General features: G+C 45.2%; 1 protein-coding gene across 1 annotated transcript; it reads left to right on the top strand.

Annotated features, from left to right (window-relative positions):
- Positions 1–13,858: 13,858 nt before the first annotated feature.
- LOC106985467 (integrator complex subunit 6-like) lies at positions 13,859–22,669 on the top strand. Its single transcript, XM_053201956.1, has 6 exons — positions 13,859–13,989; positions 15,006–15,089; positions 19,479–19,659; positions 21,382–21,510; positions 21,920–22,013; positions 22,371–22,669. Exons 2-6 carry the CDS (start codon positions 15,060–15,062, stop codon positions 22,468–22,470), a joined length of 534 nt encoding a protein of 177 aa, XP_053057931.1. The 5' UTR covers positions 13,859–13,989; positions 15,006–15,059; the 3' UTR covers positions 22,471–22,669.
- The last annotated feature ends 297 nt before the right edge of the window (positions 22,670–22,966 follow it).

The raw sequence follows: 22,966 nt of genomic DNA, 5'->3' as shown, positions 1-22,966 counted from the left end.
CCACTCTCGCTCTGTCTCCCTCTGTCTCTAAAATAAACAAGCATTAAAATAAATAAACAAACAAACAAACAAACAAACAAACAAACTGAACTCCTGAACTCCCTCACTTTCAAAAGCCTTCTCTATATACAGCACTATTTTGCTTTTTGGTGTTATATCTAAGAAATTATTGCCAAATCCAATGTCAAGGAGCTTCCCCTCTATGTTTTCTTTCAGGAGTTTTATCATTGTAGGTGTTACATTGAAGTCTTTAATCCATTTTGAGTTTTTTTTGTTTATGGTGTGAGATAAGGGCCGCACTTTATTCTTTTTTATGTGGCTATCCAGTTTTTCCAGTACCATTAAAAAAATTTTTTTAAAGCAGGTTCCACGCCAAATGTGGAGCTTGAACTCGTGACTCTGATATCAAGAATCACATGCTCTACTGACTGAACCAACCAAGCACCCCCGTCCCACCCCCCAGTACCATTTTTTGAAGAGACTCCTTTCCCCATTGAGTGGTCTTGGCGCTCTTGTAGAAGAGAATTTGACCATATATGCAAGGATTTATTTCTAAGATCTCTATCCTATTATTGGTCTCTTTGTGTATCTTCCCGCCAGTACCACACTGTTTTAATTACTGAAGCTTTGTAATACATTTTGGAATTAGGAATGTGAGTCTTCCCATTTTTTAAGTTTATTTATTTATTTTGAGAGAGATGGAGAGAGCGAGAGCAGGAGAGGGGCAGAGAGAGAGAATCCCAAGCAGGCTCTATGCTGTCAGCCCAGAGCCCAATGTGGGGCTTGTGAGATCACGATCTGAGTGGAAATCGAGAGTCAGTCGCTTACCTGACTGAGACAGCCAGGTGCCTGAGTCCTCCGGTGTTTTCCTCCTTTTCAAAATAGTTTTGGCTATTCAGTGTCTCTTGAGATTCCATATGAATTTTAGGATGAATTTTTCTATTTTTGCACAAAATGCCATTGTGATTTTGGTAAGGGCTGCACTATAGATTGCTTTGGGTAGTATAAGCATCTTAACAATATTAAACCTTCTAATCTATGGACATGGGATGTCTTTCCATTTATTTGTATCATCTTAATTTCTGTCCGCAATTTAATTCTTTTTTTTTTTTTTTTTTTTTACTTTTAGAGAGAGAGCGAGAGCATAAGTGGGGGAGAGGGACAGAGGGAGAGAGAGAATCTTAAGCAGGCTCCATGTTCAGCATGGAGCCCAACACAGGGCTTGATCCCATGAACCCTGAGCTGAAATCAAGAGTTGGACGCTCAACTGAATGAGCCACCCCGGTGCCCCTTAAGTTTATTTATTTTGAGAGAGAGAGAGAATCCCAAGCAAGCTCCATGTTGTCAGTGTCGAGCCTGACTCGGGGACTGATCTCACAAATCTTGAGATCACGACCTGAGCTGAAATCAAGAGCCGGACGCTCAACCAACTGAGCCACCCAGGTGCCTGTTTCAGTGAGTTTTTAAAGTAAACTCTACACCCAATGTGGGGCTCACACTCATGACCCCAAGATCAAGAGTCACAAGTTCTACCAACCGAGCTAGCCAGGCACCCCATTTCGGCAATGTCTTGTAGTTTTCAATGTACAAACGTGTCACTTTCTTTGTTGGGTTTATTGCTAAGTATTTTATTCCTTTTGATGGTATTATAGATGGAATTGTTTTCTTCATTTTCATTTCAGGTATTTCATTGTTAGTGTACAGAAATGCAGCTGATTTTTGCGTGTTGATTTTGTATCCTGCAACCTTTCATGTAGATTCATTTTATAGTCCCATGTTTTGTATCCCCCACAATGTCTTGCATAGCATAGATGTTTTAGGCATCTTTTGGTTAATGGCATTTCTGTTTATTTTCAGGTTTAAAAAAAGATTCAGGACCTTGAGAAGGTACTAGAAAAAGTTAATTTTCATTCACCATCTTCATAACAGAGCTAATTACATCAAAAACATAACCTGTTATCGCAACTCTCTGGGAAAAACAAGGATAGGTTTGCTGTGCTGTAGAATGATGCTGGATTTTTCTGGTTTCCTAGAATGTGACACTCAAGGGAATTGCCTTCCAGAGGTTAAGAAAAAGCAACGGAGCTTTTTAATGTTATGATTCTCCATCTGTAAAGTTTGGCTTTAGCCCTAAGGATATCCTTTGAAAATACAGTTGGCTTTCTTACTTGTTTGTTTTCCCACTTGAGGAGATGTGTGTTAGTAACTCTTCAGGCAGAAGCTATTATATTCCTGGTTTCTGCAGCAGATCACATTGCTGGCACTTATAACTACCTTCTTCTTTTAAGTTTATTTATTTAAAAAAAAATGTTGATTTATTTATTTTGAGAGAGAGACAGAGAGAGAGAGAGAGAGTGAGCACAGGGGAGGAACAGAACGAGAGGGAGAAAGAGAATCCCAGGCAGGCTCCATGTTGTCAGCGTGGAGCCCCCAACTCGGGGCTCATTCTCACACACCGTGAGATCATGACCTGAGCTGAAATCAAGAGGCAGATGCTTAAGTGACTGAGCTACCCAGGTGCCCCTATAACTGCCTTCTTTCACAACCCTTGTCCTCTGCCAGCCCCTCAGCTCCTCTTGAGTCCTTGCCTGGGGAGATGACTCAAACCTTCATTCCTGAATGGTTTGGGCATTAGATGTTCTCTCTCAGTTAGGTTATTATTATTATCTATTGACTTTTTTCCAGCTTCATTGACAAGTAAAAGTGTAAGATATTTAAAATGCATACCGTGACGATGTGATATACATACGTCATCCATTGACTAATCGCGGAACACGGGTGTATCAGGAAGCTCTCTAGATATGTCAGACATACTCCTCCGTAGCACTTTTGTAGTAGGAACTCAATTTGCCTTTGATAGTCAGGTTCAGTCACCATAGCCAATACAGTACAGCCCTTCTTTTCCTGTCGATCGAGAGGTCTGGGGAGTCCAAAGTGGCCAGCTGGAAGTCTCAACTTCCCGTTCAATGGAGTCATTGTTTTATCCCCTGGTGAAAGCATTTCTTTCTTTGGAACTAAGACCTCTGGTCCAGAAGAGCTAGATCTATTATCACGGGGACAGGAAGCAAAAATTTTCTATTGTATTGCTAGGGGTAAAAGTGAGGGGAGGCATACCCATTTCCATACCTTGATTGCAGGATCCATAAAGCCATGTGACAAGAGGAACGGCACCATGTATCTATGCATGTACGTGCTTAGATAAATGGTGACCATCTCCTAGAGGCTGTTGCCCCAGACCCTCAAATTATTGCCACTAAGCTAGAAACAATGGAGGTCTTCCAAAAGTCATTCCACTTCAGGATGAGGAGAAACCGAAGACCAGTGAATTCCACGAATATTGCTCAATTGCTGCTCTCATTTCCTATGAAATGGGTTTCTTGTTTAGAAGTGATGCTGTTTGAAATGCCATGATATGGTGAATAAGGCAGTTTTCTTTAAAATTTTTTTTAATGTTTATTTATTATTGAGAGAGAGAGAGAGAGAGAGAGAGACAGAGCATGAACATGGGAGGGACAGACAGAGGGGGAGACACAGAATCCGAAGCAAGCTCCAGGCTCTGAGCTGTCATCACAGAGCCAGACACGGGGCTCGAACTCACAAACCATGAGATCATGACCTGAGCCGAAGTCGGACGCTTAACCAACTGAGCCACCTAGGCGCCCCTCCTTTTCTTTTCTTTCCTTTTCCTTTTCCTTTCCTTTTCTCTTTTCTTTTCTCTTTTCTTTTTTTTTTTTATTCTCAAGTTGGTTAACATACAGTGTATGTCTTGACTTCAGGAGTAGAACCCAGTGATTCATCACTTACATATGACACCCAGTGCTCATCCCGAAAAGTGCCCTCCTTAATGCCCATCACCCGTTTAACCCACCCCCCACCCCCCACTCCCATCAACCCTCAGTTCTCTATATTTAAGTGTATCTTATGGTTTGCCTCCCTTTCTGTTTTTATCTTATTTTTCCTTCCCTTCCCCTATGGGCATCTGTTAAGTTTCTCAAATTCCATTTATGAGTGAAATCAAATGATATCTGTCTGTCTCTGACTGACTTATTTTGCTTAGCGTAATACCTTCTAGTTCCAACGTCTAGTTGTTGCAAATGGCAAGACTTCATTCTTTTTCATCGCCAAGTAGTAGTCCATTGTGTATATGTTCACCACATCTTCTTAATCCATTCATCAGTTGATGGACGTTTGGGCTCTTTCCATACTTTCGCTACTGTTGATAGTACTGCTATAAACAGTGGGGTACATGTGCCCCTTCGAATCTGCATTTCTGTATCCTTTGGATAAATTCCCAGTAATGCAATTGGTGGGTCGTAAGGTGTGAATAAGGCATTTTTCAAATCAACAAATATTGGTTTCTCCAAAGCACTACAGGTGGGAAGGAAAATCCATATCCAGAGTAAGTATCTGTTTGGGTGAGCACAAAGCATTGCCCCTTCCTTAACAGAAGTGTTCTAGAGTGAACTCCCTGCCACCTGGTAGCTGGCTGATCACTCTGGAGACTGGTGCCATATCAGGGGCTCCATGTTGGCCCTGCTTCTGGCCCTCAGAAGATGGGGCACTCAGCAGTGGCTGTGGTGAGGTCAGCCTTGGTGAGTGGAGGCCCATGGTGCTGAGCACAACCTCCATCCCTGCCACTTGGCCACTTAGTTCTTGACCCCCCTGGGTTCTGACATGGCTGCCGGGGAAGAGCCTGATGGATATTTACCAAATGGGTAGGCTAGCCATCAGAATATTGAATGTTTGTGCCGGGAAGGTTAGTTGCCAAGTTAGATTGGCAGATCACCCATGACACACACTTCCCTTCATATGTCTCTTCAGATAAGTGTATCCGCATACGTCTTCCCTAGACCTCCTTGCCACCAATTTTCAGTCATGTATTTTCAGAGTCCCTGACCATTCAGCTAACGACTCGGACGTGGCATATGCATGGCCATACACTCATACCGCTGGCCATCTCTCCTCCAGGCAGCATGGCCAAGCAAGCGCACTGCTCAAAATCTTCCCTCTGGGAGGCTTCCTCTTCACCACTGTCCTTCAGGGCTGTCGCAGGTGGGGCTGTAGCACAGCAGTTGTCCACTTTTGGCCTGTGTAGGAGGCAGGGTTCTCATTATGCCCCCACCATAGTCCAGTCGTCTGGTTATTCAGACACTAATATGCGTACTGCTGAGGTCGGATTTTTTAATGCCAAAATGCGTACTTTATTGTGGTGGCATTAAACGAAAACCCCAAACAACGGTGTTTCTACCGGTGAGGTGAAAACACTGTTTAAACTTTGTTATCAATCAAATAGAATCCAGATGAGAGTATGTTTTATGAAGGTCCCAAAGCCCAGGCACATCTTAACACAGTGGTTCAGGAGTCTGTAATACTGAAAATCGCTCTCCTCTCACAGGGGGCTTAAAAACCTATTTTTTGAATTATAAAGCCAGTGAAGCAACCCCTTCCAAACAAATGTGTCAAGAGTGAACTAGCATGTTCCATTCAACACTCTTAATGATTTCGTTGTAATGCTTTGTACTGCAGTGGCAATTTTATATAAATTTTGCTGTATTTAAACTAAGCTTTGAAAGTGGGAAAGTATATAAAGTTCCAGATAAAATGATTACGAGATGCAGTTTACTAAGGTTTCCCCTCCCCTCCCCTCCCCTCCCCTCCTTTATCTTTGATTGATGACCTTTAGCAGCTATGAGTTGAACTTTAAAATACCACCCCTGGAGCACCTGGGTGGCCATGATCTCGGGGTTTTTGAGTTCGGGCCCTGTGTCCGGCTCTGCACAGAGAATGTGGGGCCTGCTTGGGATTCTCTCCCTGTCTCCCTCTCTCTCTCTGCCTCTCCCCTTGTGTTCTCTCTCTCTCTCTCAAAATAAATAAATAAACTTTAAAAATAAAATAAAAAATAAAATGCCACTCCCAAAATGAAAACCCAAGTTTTAAATCTTTTTTTTTAAAGTTTACTTATTTATTTTTGAGAGAGAGAGAGAGAGAGAGAGAGAACGAACATGGGCAGGGAAGGAGCAAAGAGAGAGGGAGAGAATCCCAAGCGGGCTCCACGCTGTCAGCGCACAGCAGCCTAAGGCGGGGGCTCAATCTCAGGAACTGTGAGATCATGACCTGAGCTAAAACCAAGAGTCAGATGCTTAACCAACTGAGCCACCCAGGCGCCCCCTAAGTTTTAAATCTTAATCAGCTATAACTGGAAACGTTTACTATATTTGGACACCTTTTATAAGATTTCTTCTTTTTTGTATTAAAGCAGAATCTGGTTCCCAGGCCCTCTCATTCGATTATGTATCCTGATTGGGCCAATATCTGAACTAGAAGACTGTCACTTTTGCTTCTGTAATTGTGACTTTTCTCTGGGGTCTTCTATAGCTTTTACAGAGTTCATAGTCCCTAATACCCCCCACCCCTGTTTCCCGGGTGGGGAAATGGCAGCCATAATAAACTTCTCACTGATAGAGTTTCTGGAAACATGTACTGTTTGTTATTATTTAAGAGGGGCTCGATGCGGGAATTCTGGGTGGATGGACTACAGGTTTTCTTGTGGTGCGTACCAGTTTCCAGCGTGAAAAATGCTGGGCACTTGAGGAACCGCACTTTCCAGAATACTGGAAGCCAGGGTACTGTCACATATGGAAGAATCCAGTCCCCGCGACAACCACCATCAGAACAGAAAGTGTCTGCATTCTCTCCGCTTCTGATACGCATCCCGGGGAAGGCCCGCCCGCGGTGTAGTCTGCGGGGTGTCAAGTTTTCGTCCCCACCTTTGGGCTGTGCCACAGAAACTGCGCTCGGCAGTCTATCTAGGTCCCCTCTAACTTCCCCATCTTTTCGAAGACACGGTAAAAGCCTGGGGGCTAGGTAGTGATCCCCATCCAGCAGAAGTGTGAAGTCGGGCAGCGTCCTGAGGGTTTTTTTGACCTTTTCCCTTACAAAACGCAGCCCCTCCCCCCACCGATGTTTGGGCTGGGAGAACTTGGCTTCTCCCCAGTGGCCGAAGGAGTCGGGGTACTCGGCGTTAACGCATCCCACCCTCAAAGCTGCATTCTTCTCTTGGTCCCTGGGGCAGTCCCTGGGATCACTGTCAACACTGCCAACGGCTGGATGCCGCAAGGACGGACACCTGTGGAAACGGACGGAAATGCACACGCCCAGCCATCGCCAGAACCCCGCGGCTGCCCTCGCTGACTCATCCCGGCGGGGGGGGGGGCGGGGGAGGGTTCCCGCTCGAAGGCCTTCAGCTCGCCGGCGACCCTGGGGCTCTGCGCGTCCCCGCCCCCGCGCCACCGTCCCCGCGGCTGCAGGCGCCCCCGCCACTAGGAGGGGCGCTCGGAGTCCCCGGCTCCTCTGCAGGGAGCCGCACGCGACCGGGAAGACGCCCCGCCCGCCGCCGCCCTACCGCACCCCAGCTCCGCGACCGGGGCCTCCAGCGTCCCCGCGTCCTGGTCCTCGCTGCTCCCAACAGCCCCGCAGCCTCTTCCCACCCCGGCGGTGACCTTCTGTGATGGGCTTTTGCAGCTGGCCTAACCTCCCTGTTTCCACTGTCCGGGAGCTGTCACGTCCCGTGGATGGGCCTGACGCACGCAGGTGGGTCCATTGAAGACAGGCCGATTTCTTGACTGGGGAGCAGAAGAGGAAGCCAGGAAGGATTGGCCACCCTTTGCCGCTTGGAAGATGTTGGGGTCCACGTGAGAAGGGGTGCGGAGGAAAGCAGGAGCTGACAGCGGCTCCTGGATGACACTCAGCAAGGCAATGGGGACCTCATCTTTACAGTCTTACACACGCCAATAGATCCCCAAACCTTCTCCGTCACCAGGGAGCTGGACATCAAAACCACAATGAGATACCACTTGACACCCACGGGGATAGCTGCTAACAGGTGTTTAACAAGGGTGAAGACATTGGGGCCTTCCCACGTTGCCGGTGGGAATGCAAAATGATGCGCATCTGCCCAGAACAGCCTGGCAACTCATCACAACACTAAACATAAAGGTATCAAGTGACCCAGCAATTTCACTGATGGCATGCAAGAGAAATAGAAGCTTGTGTCCACGCAAAAACTTGTACACGAGCGAGATCCAAGCATGTACTGCTTCTGCCTCCTTACCCCTCCCTCTAGAACCATTCTCCTACATTTACCCCAGGCTACCCTATACCTATTGGAAAAATCACGCCATTCTTTTTGGTGAATGTCACATCTCCCCGTGGGTCTCATTGTGTAACCCGCTCTTCTGGCCAGCGGGCACTCGTGTCTAGTCATAGGTTAAGAAGCAGTGAGAGGTGGTTGTAGGAGGGGAATCAGCAGGGCCCTGCCAGAGAACCATCTCAGGTGAGACCCTTACAGGTTCTTCAGGCAAAGGGGAAATAGCCCTTCTCAGGCAGGAGTGGAAGGCCTGCTTTTTCCTGGCAGAGATACTTCTGGAAATTCAGAGGCTCAGGGACCCGCACTCATTGGCATGCACCCGTATATCCCTATTCCAATTTCCGATATCCCATTTTCCCCTAACATTAGCAGAAGAGACCCCGTGAAGTTGTAAATTCAGTTTGTGTTGTAATTCAGCCCCTCAAAGATTAAACTTTGGATCTGGATTCCCCAAATCTTGCGCCTGTGGCTATACCAGGTACTGGTTTCTTTCAGGCCTGTCACAGGACTTTTCAGGTCCTTCATTTGGACGTTGGTCTGAGACTGTAAGGTTCTGAGCTCAGCATTTTCTTTCCTCGAGTTCTGAGGCTCCTTTAGAAATGACAAATCTACTCCATAATACTCTTTATCTTTTGTCTTCATAATACTCCTTATGTTGATGAAAATATTCTAACATATCATACACTTAGTCACCCGGAGACTCGTCTTTTATAGGCACTTGACTATAGGTATGAAAAGTTGAAAATTTGTGTAACACTTTTGCCACTTCCTGCTGCGGACTAACAGTGCCCACTTTACCACTGGAAACAGGGTCATTAAAGCCTTCCAATCTAATTAAAGATGTATTCCAGAAAACACAGTAGAAATTCAGAGAACACACTGTCAAGATTCGGTTCCTTTGGAACCACTCTCGGGACCACAACCTGTATCACTCAACCTTCGACCCGAAAAGCAGAACTAATGGGAGCTTTTAAAGGGTGTATGTATATTACATAGACAAGTATATATACAATGAATGTAGTTGTTATGTGGAGTTGGTTCCAGCAGTCCCTTAAGGCTACTGTCTCCAGGTATGATCTTGGAGCAGGTCAGGCAGGCAGGAAGGGAAGACCGCGTGCAGGTTGACTGGCACCTTCTACGCTTTTAAAGCACCAAAAGAGGGAGATGTTGGTCGAAGTGTACGGTTGTGGTTGTGTAGGACGAAGAAGCCTAGAGATCTAATGTGCAGCAGCATGGTGACTCTAGTTAATTCTGTATTGAATCCTGGCAATTTGCTGAGAGAGTAGATTTCTGGTGCTCTCACCACGTGCGTGCACACACACACACACACACACACACGGTAACTGTGTGAGGAGATGTTAATTAGCTTGACTGTAATAATCATTTCACCGTGTATATGTGTATCACACACTGTGTTGTAAAACGTAAACATGTACAATTTTTTATTTAAAAAAGCAGAATAAAACATAATTTTAAGATACACTAAAAGACAAGCAAAATACGAATTTTTCTTTTCATGTTTATACCAAAGGTTATATTTAGCAGTGTTACACTCTTATTGATTTGCAGATATTTTGTGTAGCAAAAGACTGACTTTGCATATATAAAAAGAATACATTTTATTGATTTTTCACAAGTTCATTGATGCTGGAGAGATTTCTAGTTATGTCTCTCTCAGGATTTGTCATTCCTTCATGGAAAAATAAATTCTACTATTTTCTTTTAAAAATTTAAGATGAGCTCATAAGAATTTGGACTTCAAAACATCCCTCATTGTCATCAATGGTATTTGTTCATTTTTGGTTCCAAAATGGTGAACTCAGGGGCGCCTGGGTGGCTCAGTCGGTTAAGTGTCTGACTCTTGATATTGGCTCAGGTCAGGATCTCACAGTCATGAGATTGAGCCCCGCGTCTGGCTCTGCACTGACAGTGCGGACCCTGCTTTGGATTCTGTCTCTCCCTCTCTCTGCCTCTCCCATGCTCACCCGTATGCGTGCTTTCTCTCTCTCTCTCAATAAATAAATAACCTTTAAAAAATGTTGAACTTAACAGCTGGGTAATTTTAAAAGGTGGATTTCAAAATAGGCCAAAGTTGAAGATAGCAGCACAGAGATTGCTGTCTTCACAAGTCTAGAAGATGGTGGTATAATGGGATTAGTAAGGGTTTGGTCATCTCCCTCGCTTAGCATTCAGCCAGCTGCAGAAGAAGTCGGGGGGATAGATGAATGGATAGATGGATAGATGGATGGATGGATACATAGATAGATAGATAGATTTGTTAAAGAAAATGGCCTTACACAATGTGGAAGGCAGTTAAGCAGGCTCTATAAGGTTGTTGTCATCTCAACTAAGGGTAAGGAGGTAGCAAACAGGCTGGAACTCACAAACGTGATCTGGGGCACTATGAGGACAGACTGAAGTGCATACTCATCCTTGTTGCCTCTGACCTTGGTGACGACGGTGACCCATAGAAGACAAGAGGGCCCTTTGCATGGAGCTAAACACACACACCTGGCCCAGAAGATAGAGCCGCCGAAGGAGGATCCAGGGGAAAAGAGAGAAATTGCAGGGCCAGCTGCTACTTCACCCCAGTGAAGTGAATCGGCCAATCAGCAACAACGTGTGTGAGCTACAAAATGGCTGCTGCTTCCCCTCACACACCATCCCCTATCTTCACAGAAGCTGCCCGTGGCACATGCTAACCACATGCATACCAGAAAGGGTATTGTGGGTGATGTGATTTGGCCTGGCCAAGTTGACACATTACAAGTGACACAAGTTGACACATTACAAGTGACTTTCTCCGTGACACTGAGAAAATCCTAAGCCTTCTCTAAAAGAGGGCACTAAGTCTTATATTTTCTAGCCTTGCTTATTCTTCTGCTACCTGATTCACATCCCAACTTAACATCCTGTACCTTAAATGCTGAAAAAAAGTTAATAACACACCTTGTGTTGCAAGACAAAGGGAAGGGAGGGTGTCAAAACCAAAATTATTTCGTTAATATATATGTGGATAAATTCATATGAAAAGAAAGAAGTAAATACTCATTATTAAAGTCCTTTTTTCTGCATTTGATTACATCATTACTTCTTCCACTCTCCATTCCACATCCTCTTACCTGGTGACTGGTGATACTCCTTCTCCTGATGGGGGGTCGATCCTAACTTTGTCTCCTGAGGTTCATGGTCCTTGGTCCTGAATAAATGAGCTTGGTGTAGTTTGCATTGACCATAGTAAAGGGACACGGGAGTATGGAGAGGTGACCCCCACAGGATCACCTGCACTGCAGACCATACTTCTTACTCTACTAATGACTAAGGGTCCCTGAGTCAACCAAAGCCCAGACTTCACTAAAGGTCCAAAGACTCATGTATGAAGGGGAAGCTTCTTAGGGAAGGACCCTTCTACAGAAATTTCTATTGTTGGAAGGACCCTTGTAAAAAAAAGTTTCTACTGTTAATCTTTCTCCCATTCATACCCAAAGGGGCCTGCAACCCTTTACCAGTGTGACTGTGCATTAGGGACAAGAAATAATCAGATTTATCCAAGATCACAGGACCCCAGCTCCGAAGTGGCACTAATATCCTTGACATATTAAATGTCATTCTGGTCCTTTTGAACAACATTTGGCCTGCCACTGGGACTTAGCAGGAACGAATGCTTGACCAGGGGACACCGAGTTCCCAGGTTACCTGAGCTGCCCGTCCTAACCTGGGTGACCCACCGGTCACAGCAGTGGGTGTGCAGAGAAGCACCCCTTTTCCAATGCAAGTGGCTGTACAAGATCAACTCAAGCAGGCCCTGAAGCCACAAGGGCTTTGCACGAGGAAGTGGGCCCAAAACCCATGGCTCTGACTCCTGCTACCTTAACTTCTTTCTCTTGGAAAGAAGGGAAGAATTTGAAGATGTTCCCCGTGACCTTTGCCCTCCGGTGTCCTCCCATCGTCATATTGGTGTCCTCCCATCTGACCTTTAGAGTGGGATTCATGGGAGTGCCAGAGCTCCCCTCCTGAGCCTTTTCTGCAGTTTCCTCCAGCTGGTAGCACTGCAGGCAGCCGAGGTAGTTAGCAAGCTCGAGAAGAATCTGATGTGTCATTGCTCACTTGGAGATGGACAGAGCCCCTGAAAAGGGCCTGACAGTGGCCTCTAGAGGTGACACTGAGCCCTAGCTAACAGCCTGTGAGAAATGCCAGGACCGGTCTCACAGGACAAAGGGCTTGACTTCGGCCAACAATCCCAGTGAATTTGGAAGCTCATTCCATCCCGGATCTTCCAGATGAGAACCCAGCGCAGCTAAAATACTCACTTCGGCCTTTCAAGCCCCAAAGGAGAGAACCGAGTCAAAACTATCCAGACTTCAAGCTACAGAACTGTGGGAGAAGAAATAACAAACACTGTTTCAATCCACCAAGTTTGGTATACCTTTTGAAGTCACTAAACTGGGGGCAAATTGTGACACAAAATAAAAAAACGAATACCCTCTCCGAAAGGGGATTCACATATGCCCCTGTGGATTTCACGAAAACCAGTTGGCTAGAGAAGCAATGCATGAGGCCTGGATTGGGGAGTTCTTCCTAACAGGCAGGACTGCCGATTCTAGTTTCTTCCAAAACAAGAAGAGAAACAGTGTAAGTAATTTACAACCGGATACACCGGATTTGGACTTTCTTCAAAATGTAACATACGCGAAGAGGCGCGGGGGTTCGTGGAATGAGATCCTGTGACAATCCACTCCAGCATGAAAGCAATAGGAACACAGGCATCGTATCTAAATGAACTGGCTCACAACTGTGCAAAGAAACCCAAGGCTTGCCAGGCCAGAAGAGCGTTCACTCCCGAAACCTGGCTACATCCCAGTAGGAACAGCGAGCCTTGGGCTGTGGTAACAGCACTATTCTCACCGCCCCCTCCCCAGCTCCGCGGTGGCCTTGAAACCCATGACCTCACATCCAGGGTAGCTCTGAACGCCAGCAAGCTGTCCGCCACTGGAGGGGACCGAACTGAGTGCAGCTCCCCAGCATCTCTATTCCTAGACAATTGTCACTGTTTGACGTGCCTGGTGACTCCTTGAAAAGCACCACTTCTGGGGCTTATCCGTAATTGAACAGTCGGAGACCCCCTGTGTGCACGGCGTATTTACTACCTGAAGGTGCAAAGTAGGAATTCCTGTAGGGAGCGCTGAATAGAAGGGATGATGGTGGGCAGTCTCATCTTGCTTTGATTTTAGTTGGAGCACTTCTAATGTTTTTCCCCCAGGGAGAATGTGCAATGTCAATTTCTGCTAGACGCCTGTCTTAACAAATGCTTTTAATTTTTCCTCATGAATATTTGTTCATTTGTATCATAAGCATTCCTCCTTTCCTGTGAATATAGTATGCTGGCTTTTTATTTTTTCCGTCTCAGCTTCCTCCTCACCCTTTTTTCCTGAAATGTGAAAAATGTTCTGGTTCCTTTCAGTTTTCCTGTGGCGTCAGTGACCGAGGTCTGTCTGTAGGGGGCGCCTGACACATGCTGGCGGGGGCGTGGGAGGTGGAAAGACGCGCTTCGTGGCGCTGGGGGACTGGCACAGCAGGCTCCTGGGGACCCGAGGCTTCTCCAGCACCAGGCTCTGCGCCGAGGAGCTACATCCGGGGTCTGCAGCTTGGCTTACACCCCCCCCCGGGAAAGTGATAATGTATCCGTCCTCCGGCCACACACGTGCCTGTGCACACCACTCCCAGAACCCTTAGAGGGCGCATTTCCAGCGACTCCCAGAGGGCACATTTCTAGAAAGTTCCACGTGAGAGGCACCACAGCCTCACTGCCATTTTGCGGGTTACTGCCAGGCTCCGGGAACAAGGTCAGGATTTTAACACTCGGAGCGCGGATTCTTTTCCCTGGGAGCTCTCCCTGAACTCGAGAGGCGTGTCTCCCTTAGGTGCGGTACCTTGCTGGGTGATCTAGCTCAGCTCCGTGGAAACAGTTCCTTGGCTTCTGGTCTCAGCCCGGGGGTGGGTGGCGTTTCCCTGGGCAGCGGGTGTCGGCCAGTTTGGTGGTCAGAGAGACAGAGTTCTGCGAGGGGCTTTCCTCGTGGAACCGTCTCAGTGCTGGGGAGGGGACTCTTGTCCGGGGGCTTATGTCGGTCGTGAGTAGGGGTGGGGGTGTTTCCTGGCAGTGCACCCGAACCGTGCGAGGGCAGCGTTTCCTCGGGCGCGTTGCCTCAGCCCCCAGATTCCTGCCCACGAGGGCCACTGCCTCAGCCTGTGGGAGCCTCTCCTCGGGGCTTGGCTCAGCCTGAGGGGGCACTTTTCCCTGGGTGCTCTGTCTCAGCCACGATGGCGGTGGGCTTTGCTCGCGTCGGGCTGGTCCCCGGGCGGGGGGGACGCTCAGTCCTGGGGAGGCTTTCATGGGTGCTGTGTCACAGCCAGTGGGGGTGCTGTTCCTCGGGTGTTTAAGACTGGAGTGAAAGTCGCCCTCGGGGGCTCTGTGTGAGCCGTCGGGGAGACAACTTGACGTTGGGTCCTTTCTCGGCGCTGGCGGCTTGGGCTCTTTCTTGGTGCTCCCTCTGCTGCCATCTGAGGAGCTGAGACTGTTGTTGGAAAGGTCCATCTGTGCACAGAAGGGGGACTCCGCCTTGAGTGCTCCGACCCAGCCCTGGCTGAGGAGGCGTCCCTTCTGCAGTGGGGGGACTAGGCCCCGGCTGCTGTCTCAGCCGTGGCTGAGGAGCAGTGTGGGGCTCTGTCTCAGCCTTTGGGGGGAGGTCTTCGTTGGGTGCGCAAAGGCACTCTGCGGGGAGTTGTTCTTCCATGGGTGCTGTGTCTCAGTTGTGGGGTGAGGTACTCTTCTTTGATTTATTATTTATCTTTTTTCTTTTAGCTACGACATTTTATTCTGATTTTAAAAATAAAACTTGTTCCTATTGGGGAAAAGATGAAATGTTATAACTCCAAAGAGAAAACAGTAAAGCATGAACATATTTTTTATCTTCCCTTTCAGCAGTTTTTTTTATGTGCAGATACGTTTTAACCCAAATCGAGATCGTGCTGCATATCTCAGAACCTGTTGTGTCCTATAAGTTTATATCATCAGCAGTTTCTCTAGTTGGTCAATGTTAGTGTCAAACCTGTGCTTTAATGGTTGCAAAGTACTTGTAGCAATATAAAGATATTTCACCGCTTCTGTAGTGTTAAGCTTTCAATATATGTGTAATTTTCTACTTTTTAAATTTCATTTATAATATAATACTTATAGACAATATTTTATAAAATTCACATCTATAAATTAGCAGAAACAGTATTGCAGGGGACGAAGTCATGAAACATTAACCTTCAAAAAAATGGCAGCAGTTAGGAAACTTTACAAGAAGGCACATTTTCTTGTCACTTTGGCCATAATTACTCCCGTTAGTACTTAATTTTAACATTTATATGGAATGTAGTGTTTTCTTGACTTACTTTTAACTTTTTTCCTTATTTTTCTGTATTTTTATTTCATTTCAAACATTTTGAACAGGCACTGGTTCATTCTAGCAAAAAAAAAGAATTATTTTTTTATTTTTATTTAAAAAATGTTTATTTTTGAGAGAGAGAGAGAGATGGAGAGCGAGTGGGGGAGGGGCAGAGAGAGAGGGAGATAGAAAATCTCAAGCAGGCTCTGCATTGTCAGCACAGAACCCGACGTGGGGCTCGAACTCACAAACTGTGACATCATGACCTGAGCCGAAATCAAGAGTTGGACACTTAACCAACTGAGCCACGCAGGTGCCCCGAAAACAAAAACTTTTTATTTAATTAATTAATTAATTTATTTATTTTTTAAACAAACACTTTTTAAAAAGAATACTGAGAGGGGGCGCCTGGATGGCCCGGTTGTTTAAGCGTCTGACTCGTGGTTTCAGCTCAGGTCACAATCTCACAGTTCATCAGTTCTAGCCCCACATCAGGCTCCACACTGATTGGGATTCTCTCTGTCTCTGTCTCTCTCTGACTCTCCTGTGTCTCTCTGACTCTCCTGTGCACTCTCTCTCATAATAAATAAATAAACTTCAAAAAATAATTAAAAAAGAATACAGGGTAGCTTTCAACAAACTAGGGGGAAAGTATGTACAATGAATATGAAAGATATGGGGCATATGGTCTTAATATATAAAAACCTAACAGAGAAGAACAAATGTAATAGTTGGGGAAGTTAAGGGCATTTAAAGAAAAAGCAATTCACTAAAGAAGAAGCAACAATCACCAACGGGTGTATGGGGACATGTTTTTATTCACTAGCAAAGCTGATGTCCATTGTTTTTGTCTATTGTGTCCTTTTGGGGAACCACGCGTCCTCTCCCTCACAGGGTCGTACCAGAACTGTGCCCCTCCTAACACAAACTAGGGCAGCCCACACTCTTTGCAGACAAAAGTCAAGGCTGAGTTGTTCAAACAGCAACATCTTAAAAAAACTCTTCATCAGTTCATGCTTCCTGTATCTCCAGAATTACCCTGTTTCAACTGACACCAGGTTGCTCAGTTGTATTTTCCTTGATTTATCTCAGCCTTGAAAGTTCTGTCTAACCTTTCAGCTATGGCCTTGGGAATCTGGGTGGGTGTCTGGGTCCAGCAATGGATAAGAGTTCTAGATGCACCGCGTTATAAACACTCCACAGACATTTGGGAATCTAGGCCACTCTGGGGGCTATACAGGGACCTCTCATGATGTTTAAACTGCATTTCTCTGCTGATTAATGAAGTTGAGCACCTTTTAGATATGGATTGACCATTTGGGTATGTCTCTATTAAGTGCCTCTTTGGGTCATTTGCTTATATTTTACTGGGATGTTTGTAAATTTTTTAAGTTTATTTATTTATTTTGAGAGAGAGGGAGAGACAGAATCCCAAGCAGGCTCCACGCTATCAGTGAGGATCCCAACGTGGGGCTTGAACTCACAAACCATGATATCATGACCTGAGCTGAGATCAAGAGTCGAACGCTTAACTGACTGAGCCACCAGGGGCACCTGGAATGTTTGTAAGTTTTAAACTGATATAGTTCTACGTAGATACATTCTGGATTCCAGCAATTTTTGGAGAGAGAAGTGTATATATATGTATCTCCAGTTATACATACATGTTTATATATTTCAATACACAAAATTCACATATTAGTTATATTTACTATATATTTATACATTATAAATATATATGAATATATGAATATTTTATATATAAATGTTTGTCCAACTATGTATATATACAATTTTGAGTCTCTCCTACCGATCTGTTTTGCTTTTACTCTCTCTTAAAAGCATCTTTTTGATGAACAGAAGTTTTAAATTTAATTCTATCCAATTAAACAATCTATTACTTTTAGTCAGTGCTTCTTTTCTCTTTGTTAAAAAAATCTCTGCTTACCCTAAAGCCATGAAGAGAATATCCTAAGTTTTCTACTAGATCCCCTATTCATCTCTAATAAAGTTTTATGGAATGAAATGGGGTAAGAATAAAGGTTCATTTTCTCCCCCTGTACCTATCATGTGGATTTATCAAAGACAGTCTCCTTTCCACAATGACTTGAAGGGACTCTTGTGTGATGAATCTAGCTGTTTTGTATTTCCAGGTTTGTTTCTAGGTCCTCTGCCCTTCCACTGGTGTGTTTGCCCAAACTTACTTCATGACCACACTGTTTGTTTTTTTTTTTATATTTATCTTTGAGAGAGAGAGAAAAAGAACGAGCAGGGGAGGGGCGGAGAGAGGGGGACAGAGGATCCAAAACAGGCTCCCTGCTGACAGCAGAGAGCCCGATGCAGGGCTCAAACCCATGAACTGGGAGATCATGACCTGAGCCGAAGTTGGATGCTTAACCGACTGAGCCATCCAGGCACCCTGACCACACTGTTTTAATGACAGTATTTTTATAGTGAATCTTCATATCTGGTAGGGTGTGTCTTCCAGCTTTGTTCTTTTTCCTCAAGACTGTCTTGTGTATTCTGAGTCCTTAGGTATCCATAGACTTTTTACTATCTGCTTGTTAATTTTTCAAAAAAAAAAAAAAAAAAAAGCAACCCACTAACATGGTGGGATTTTAAGCAGGATTGGTAGAGATCACCTGGGGGAGATTTGATCATAATGAGTCTTACCAACAAGAATTTCAATCTATGCAAAAAGTATTTCTCCTCATTTCCTGGAGTCTTTAATTTCTCAGTGATGGTTTGTTCTTTTCATGTCATGCTTTAGCACATCTCTCATTAGGTTCAGATATTTGATGTATTTGATACTATTTTCAATGGCATTTAAAATTTTCTTTTCTGATTATTTGTTGCAGAAATAGAAAAAGTGGTTTTTATTATATCTTATAACTTGACTAAATTCACTTATTAACTCTAATGATTTGTATTCTTTTGCATATTCTATATAGAGAACAATTTCATCTGTGAATAATGACAGTTTTACTTCTTCCTTTCCAAACTTTATAACTATTATATTTTCCGGGTGCTACTGCACTTTTTAGGACCTTCCGGAAATTATTGAGTGGACAGTGGACATCCTTGCCTTTCTTCCAAACTCGGGAAAAACTGTTTTGATATTTCACTATTAAGTATGGCATTTATTATAGTTTTCTCTTGTACATGTGCTTTATGAGATTAAGGAAGTCACCCTGTATTCTAAGTTGCTAATTGTTTTTGTCATGAATAGGTGTTGAGATTTAATCCATTTATATAACTTATATGGTTTTTTCCTTTTTTTGTTTGCTTGTTAATGCAACACATCACATAGATTTTCAAATTTCAAAACAATATTGCCTTTCTGCAATAACCCCCCCTCCTAAGACAGGACGCGCATCCTTCAGGATACTATTATATTTTATTTGCTAAACTTTTGTTTAGGATTTTTGTGTCTAAGTTCAGGAGAGATCTTGGCCTTTAGGTTTACCTTTTCCTTCCATTGTCTTGTCAGCTGTTGTGAACAGGTTTGTAGTGGCCTCCTAAAAAGAGAACAGAAAAGAGGAACTATTTCCCCTAACAGGTTGACACAGATTGGTTTGCCCTTCTTCAAAGAGGTAATCATATTTTCATCCACGTTTGGCTGATGAGAGTTGCTCATTCCCTAAGCACTGTGATTAATTATGATTATAACATGTTTGACTTTGCATAGTCTTCTATGTTAGCTTCCTCTGTTTGCCCCCTAGACTGGATGGAAATGAGGCTGGGTTTCTTGAGAACAGGGTGTTTGTGAGGGCCTGGTAAACCTTGGCCTCCGAGAAAACTCACAATGATGCAGACGCATGTTGTATACACGTACGTACAAGGCGGTTTTACAATGGTTGCATTTTTGTCGTTGATGGGCTGTGTTTCTTGATATTTCTCAGGAAATGATGACCGATAAAGCAGAGGAGTCTACTGTTGGGCCCGAGAAGCAAATGAAACGTCATAGAGAACTCATGACTTCTCCTCTGTGTAAGAGTAGGCTGACCAGGGGGCTGCTGTCAGTGATGCCGGAAGAAGAGGGAGCATTCCAGGCCAGGGGCTCAGCCGTGTCTTTGGAAGATGGTGAGGATGCCTGTGCCCCGCTCCCCTTCCTGACCTGCCCCAGTGCAGCCTGGCCTCTGGCTCCTCCCTGCCAGGGAGCAGTTCGCTCAAGGTCACCCGCTTTGGGTGACGCTGCCCTTAATTTCTCGGCCACACTGGGCACGGGTGTTCCCACTCTCCTACTTGGAAACCTTCCCGGATCCCCAAGCTCCCCACTCTACTGGTTTCCTTCTCTTTTTTGGTGACCGCTTTCCTTCTTTTTCTTAAAAATTGTTAATGTTTATTTTTCAGAGAGAGAGACAGATTGTGAGCAGGGGAGGGCAGAGAGAGAGAGGGACACACAGAATCCAAACTAGGTTCCAGACTCTGACCTGTCTACACAGACCCCAATGGGGGGCTTGAACCCACAAACCACAAGATCATGACCCGAGCCAAAGTCGGACGCTTAACCGACTGAGCCACCCAGGTGCCCTGGTAACCCCTTTACATTCTTGTCTTCTGTTTTTCCTTTATTTTTCTCCCTATAAATATTGTAAAAATTCCTGAATCCAACCATTTCTGTCTGTGCTCCTAATTCTCTCTGACATGATCTTTCACCAAGATGTTACAGTAGCTTCTTATATGGTCTATCATTCTTTTTAAAAAGTTTATGTATTTATTTTTAGGAGAGAGAGAGAGAAGGGAAGAGGCAGAGAGAGAGGGAGAGAAAGAATCCCAAGCAGGCTCCATGCTGTCAGCACAGAGCCCTACGCAGGGCTTGATCCCATGAACCATGAGACCATGACCTGAGCCGAAACCAAGAGTCGGACACTTAAACCAACTGAGCCACCCAGGCGCCCCTGATCTATCATTGTAGCTCTGATCTGACTCATACTGTCTGCCTCTGCAGCCCGACTGACCATGTGCACACAGAAATCCGACCCTGCCACGTCCATCCCGAAACCCGCCACCAACTCCCCCGAGCACTCAGAACAGAATCGGAGCTCCCGACGCTGGTCTGCACGCTCTGCAGGACCCGGGCCTGCCCTCCTCTCCTGCACGCGTCCTCTGGGTGTCCTCCTTGTTCTCTCTGCCTCAGTTCTTTGCTCCACGGCCCCGGCTCGTCCCTTCCTAGGGGCCCTGCACCGGCCCTCAGGGCAGCCAGAAGTCCTCCACACGTGCACAGGCCGCCCTGTCTCCTGTTCCAGACTCTGCCCAGGGGTCACCTCCTCAGAGGACCCTGCCCGACCCCGGGGTCAAGGAGACTCCCCTTCCTGCTCTCTGTCACATCCCTGATGTCTTCCTTCCCAACGCACATTCACACTGTGTTGTTTCCTTTGTCCATTTTACGTGTATTACCTGACCTCCCCATGAGAATATGTCAGGTCTGAGATTTTCCTCTGGCCTATATTTCTGCTATGAAATACAAAATTTAAGAAACCGTGGAGTACATGAATGTCTCTGTGGGTTTGTTCAAACACCCCTGTACCTAACTGCAGCTCAATCTCTAAATTTAGCTTCTACACGCTCCTGTCAGTCACAATATCCACGGGGAGGTGAGGGAAAGTGGTCGATCCACACTGATGGCTTCTTGTCAAACTCCGTTCCCCCAGAGCCTATGAATATGGCAGGAGATGGTATTCCACGCCAACCAGTTGGATTCTCTGTCTCATGACTTAACCCGTCTCAGCAAAGGTGGGCCGAGTCACAAACCTGGTAGTAATTCACTGGCGGGATGAATCATTCCCAGCTGTCTCTCTACAGATGACCCCAAGGTCGCCAGGAAGTCTGTGCTGTTCGGAATGATGCCGGATACGTTGTCATTCAATCCAGAGGCGATGAATAGTGATGTAAAACATCAAATCATGAAAGAAATTCGACAGTTTGGACGAAGTAAGTAGTGTCAAAACTTGTATCCAGACAAACAAACAAAAACCCATGGGAAGCCCCTCTCATTTCACGACTTGGAATAAATCCGGCTTGCCTCTTGAGGTTGATCTGTTTCCAGAATGGGGTTTTCCCGTAATTTAGGATAGCTCATTTTTATTCTGACTGAAATGTCCCAGTAGACTTCTTTTTTTGTTCTTTTTCAGTTCTTAGTTGGTTATTGTTTACCACAATTCCATAGGTAGGTATGTTCAGGTGTCCGGATGTAGGCATGTAAAGCTTGTTACACGTACTATGTAACATTCTAGCCCTTGAATGACTCTACTGGGGCAGCAGATACACCAAGATTGAGTTCTACCTTCTCTTTGTATTTTAGACATATTGACGGGATTTTTTTTTTTCTAAATGTCTTCAGAATATGAAAAAATCTTCAAATTGCTTGAAGGAATTCAAGGACCTCCAAAAGTGAGGAGACAGTTTGTTGAATTTGCCATCAAGGAAGCAGCAAGGTGGGTATAGAGAGAAACTCCAGCACGTCTCACGTTGGGGCCCAGTGTGGTGTTGGGGGAGGGGTGGGGATGGGACTGCCTGGCGTTTCTCAAACCCTGGTCCTCACTCAGAATTCGTGCTGTCTCTGCAGCTATTTAGATCGATATTATCTAAGTCTCACTCATTCTTCCAAGCTCCAGGAGACTTCTGTTCACACAGAGTTTCAGGTGGGCATTGACCCTGAATGACACTGTTTGTATTTGCTGGATTTTCCCTACCACCAGGGTCCATTTTCTATTCCCATGTGGATTGAACCACATCATAGGGATTTTTTGGGGGGGTGTCTTTTGGTTAATGACGTGTCTCTTCATTTTCAGATTTAAAAGACGAGACTTAATTAAGCACCTTGAGAAGATACTCGACAAAATAGAATCTGACAAATTTCTCAGCAAAGATAAGCATAGCCCAAACCTATAATCCTGTTATCTCAACAATCAAAAAATAAGAACCAGATTGCTGTCTTCTAGAACGGAATGGGATATTGCTGAAGCCTCCTAGCATGTGTTAGTTAAGAGAATTGCCTTCCAGAGGCTAAGAAAAAGTTGTTGTAGTTTTAAAAATTTTATTAATTGTTGTTAATAAAAGCTGGGCTTTTGCCCTACGAGTTCATTTGAAAGGGTAACTTGTGTGTGTTTGTGTTCCCACCTGAGGTGGGAGTTACTATGAAGTCATAAGACTATGGAACAGTCCTAGTTTCTGTAGGTCACATGGTCATAACTGGTGTCTATTACAGTGTCTGCTCACTGTCCATTTCTTTGGAAATGTCCATTTCTTTGCCCTGAGACTGCACCTCACCTAGTCATGGTGCTTGGCCTGGGGGTCGGGTGACTTAATCCTTCTGTACTGAAGGATCTGGACCATTAGATGTCCTGCCTGATTTGGGTGGTTGTAACTTTCCACATACTCTAACCAC

Source organism: Acinonyx jubatus, chromosome X (assembly GCF_027475565.1).
Source record: "Acinonyx jubatus isolate Ajub_Pintada_27869175 chromosome X, VMU_Ajub_asm_v1.0, whole genome shotgun sequence".
NCBI lineage: Eukaryota > Metazoa > Chordata > Mammalia > Carnivora > Felidae > Acinonyx > Acinonyx jubatus.
Note: the sequence above shows the minus strand (reverse complement) of the source record. Positions and strands in the feature narration are given on the sequence as shown.

Excerpts from the sequence above, each read along its gene's own strand:
- LOC106985467 (XM_053201956.1), top strand. The coding sequence starts at position 15,060 with ATGAAATGTTATAACTCCAAAGAGAAAACA. Across the intron at positions 21,511-21,919 it reads AATTCGACAGTTTGGACGAA|AATATGAAAAAATCTTCAAA; the intron begins GTAAGTAGTGTC and ends AAATGTCTTCAG. Across the intron at positions 22,014-22,370 it reads GCCATCAAGGAAGCAGCAAG|ATTTAAAAGACGAGACTTAA; the intron begins GTGGGTATAGAG and ends CTTCATTTTCAG.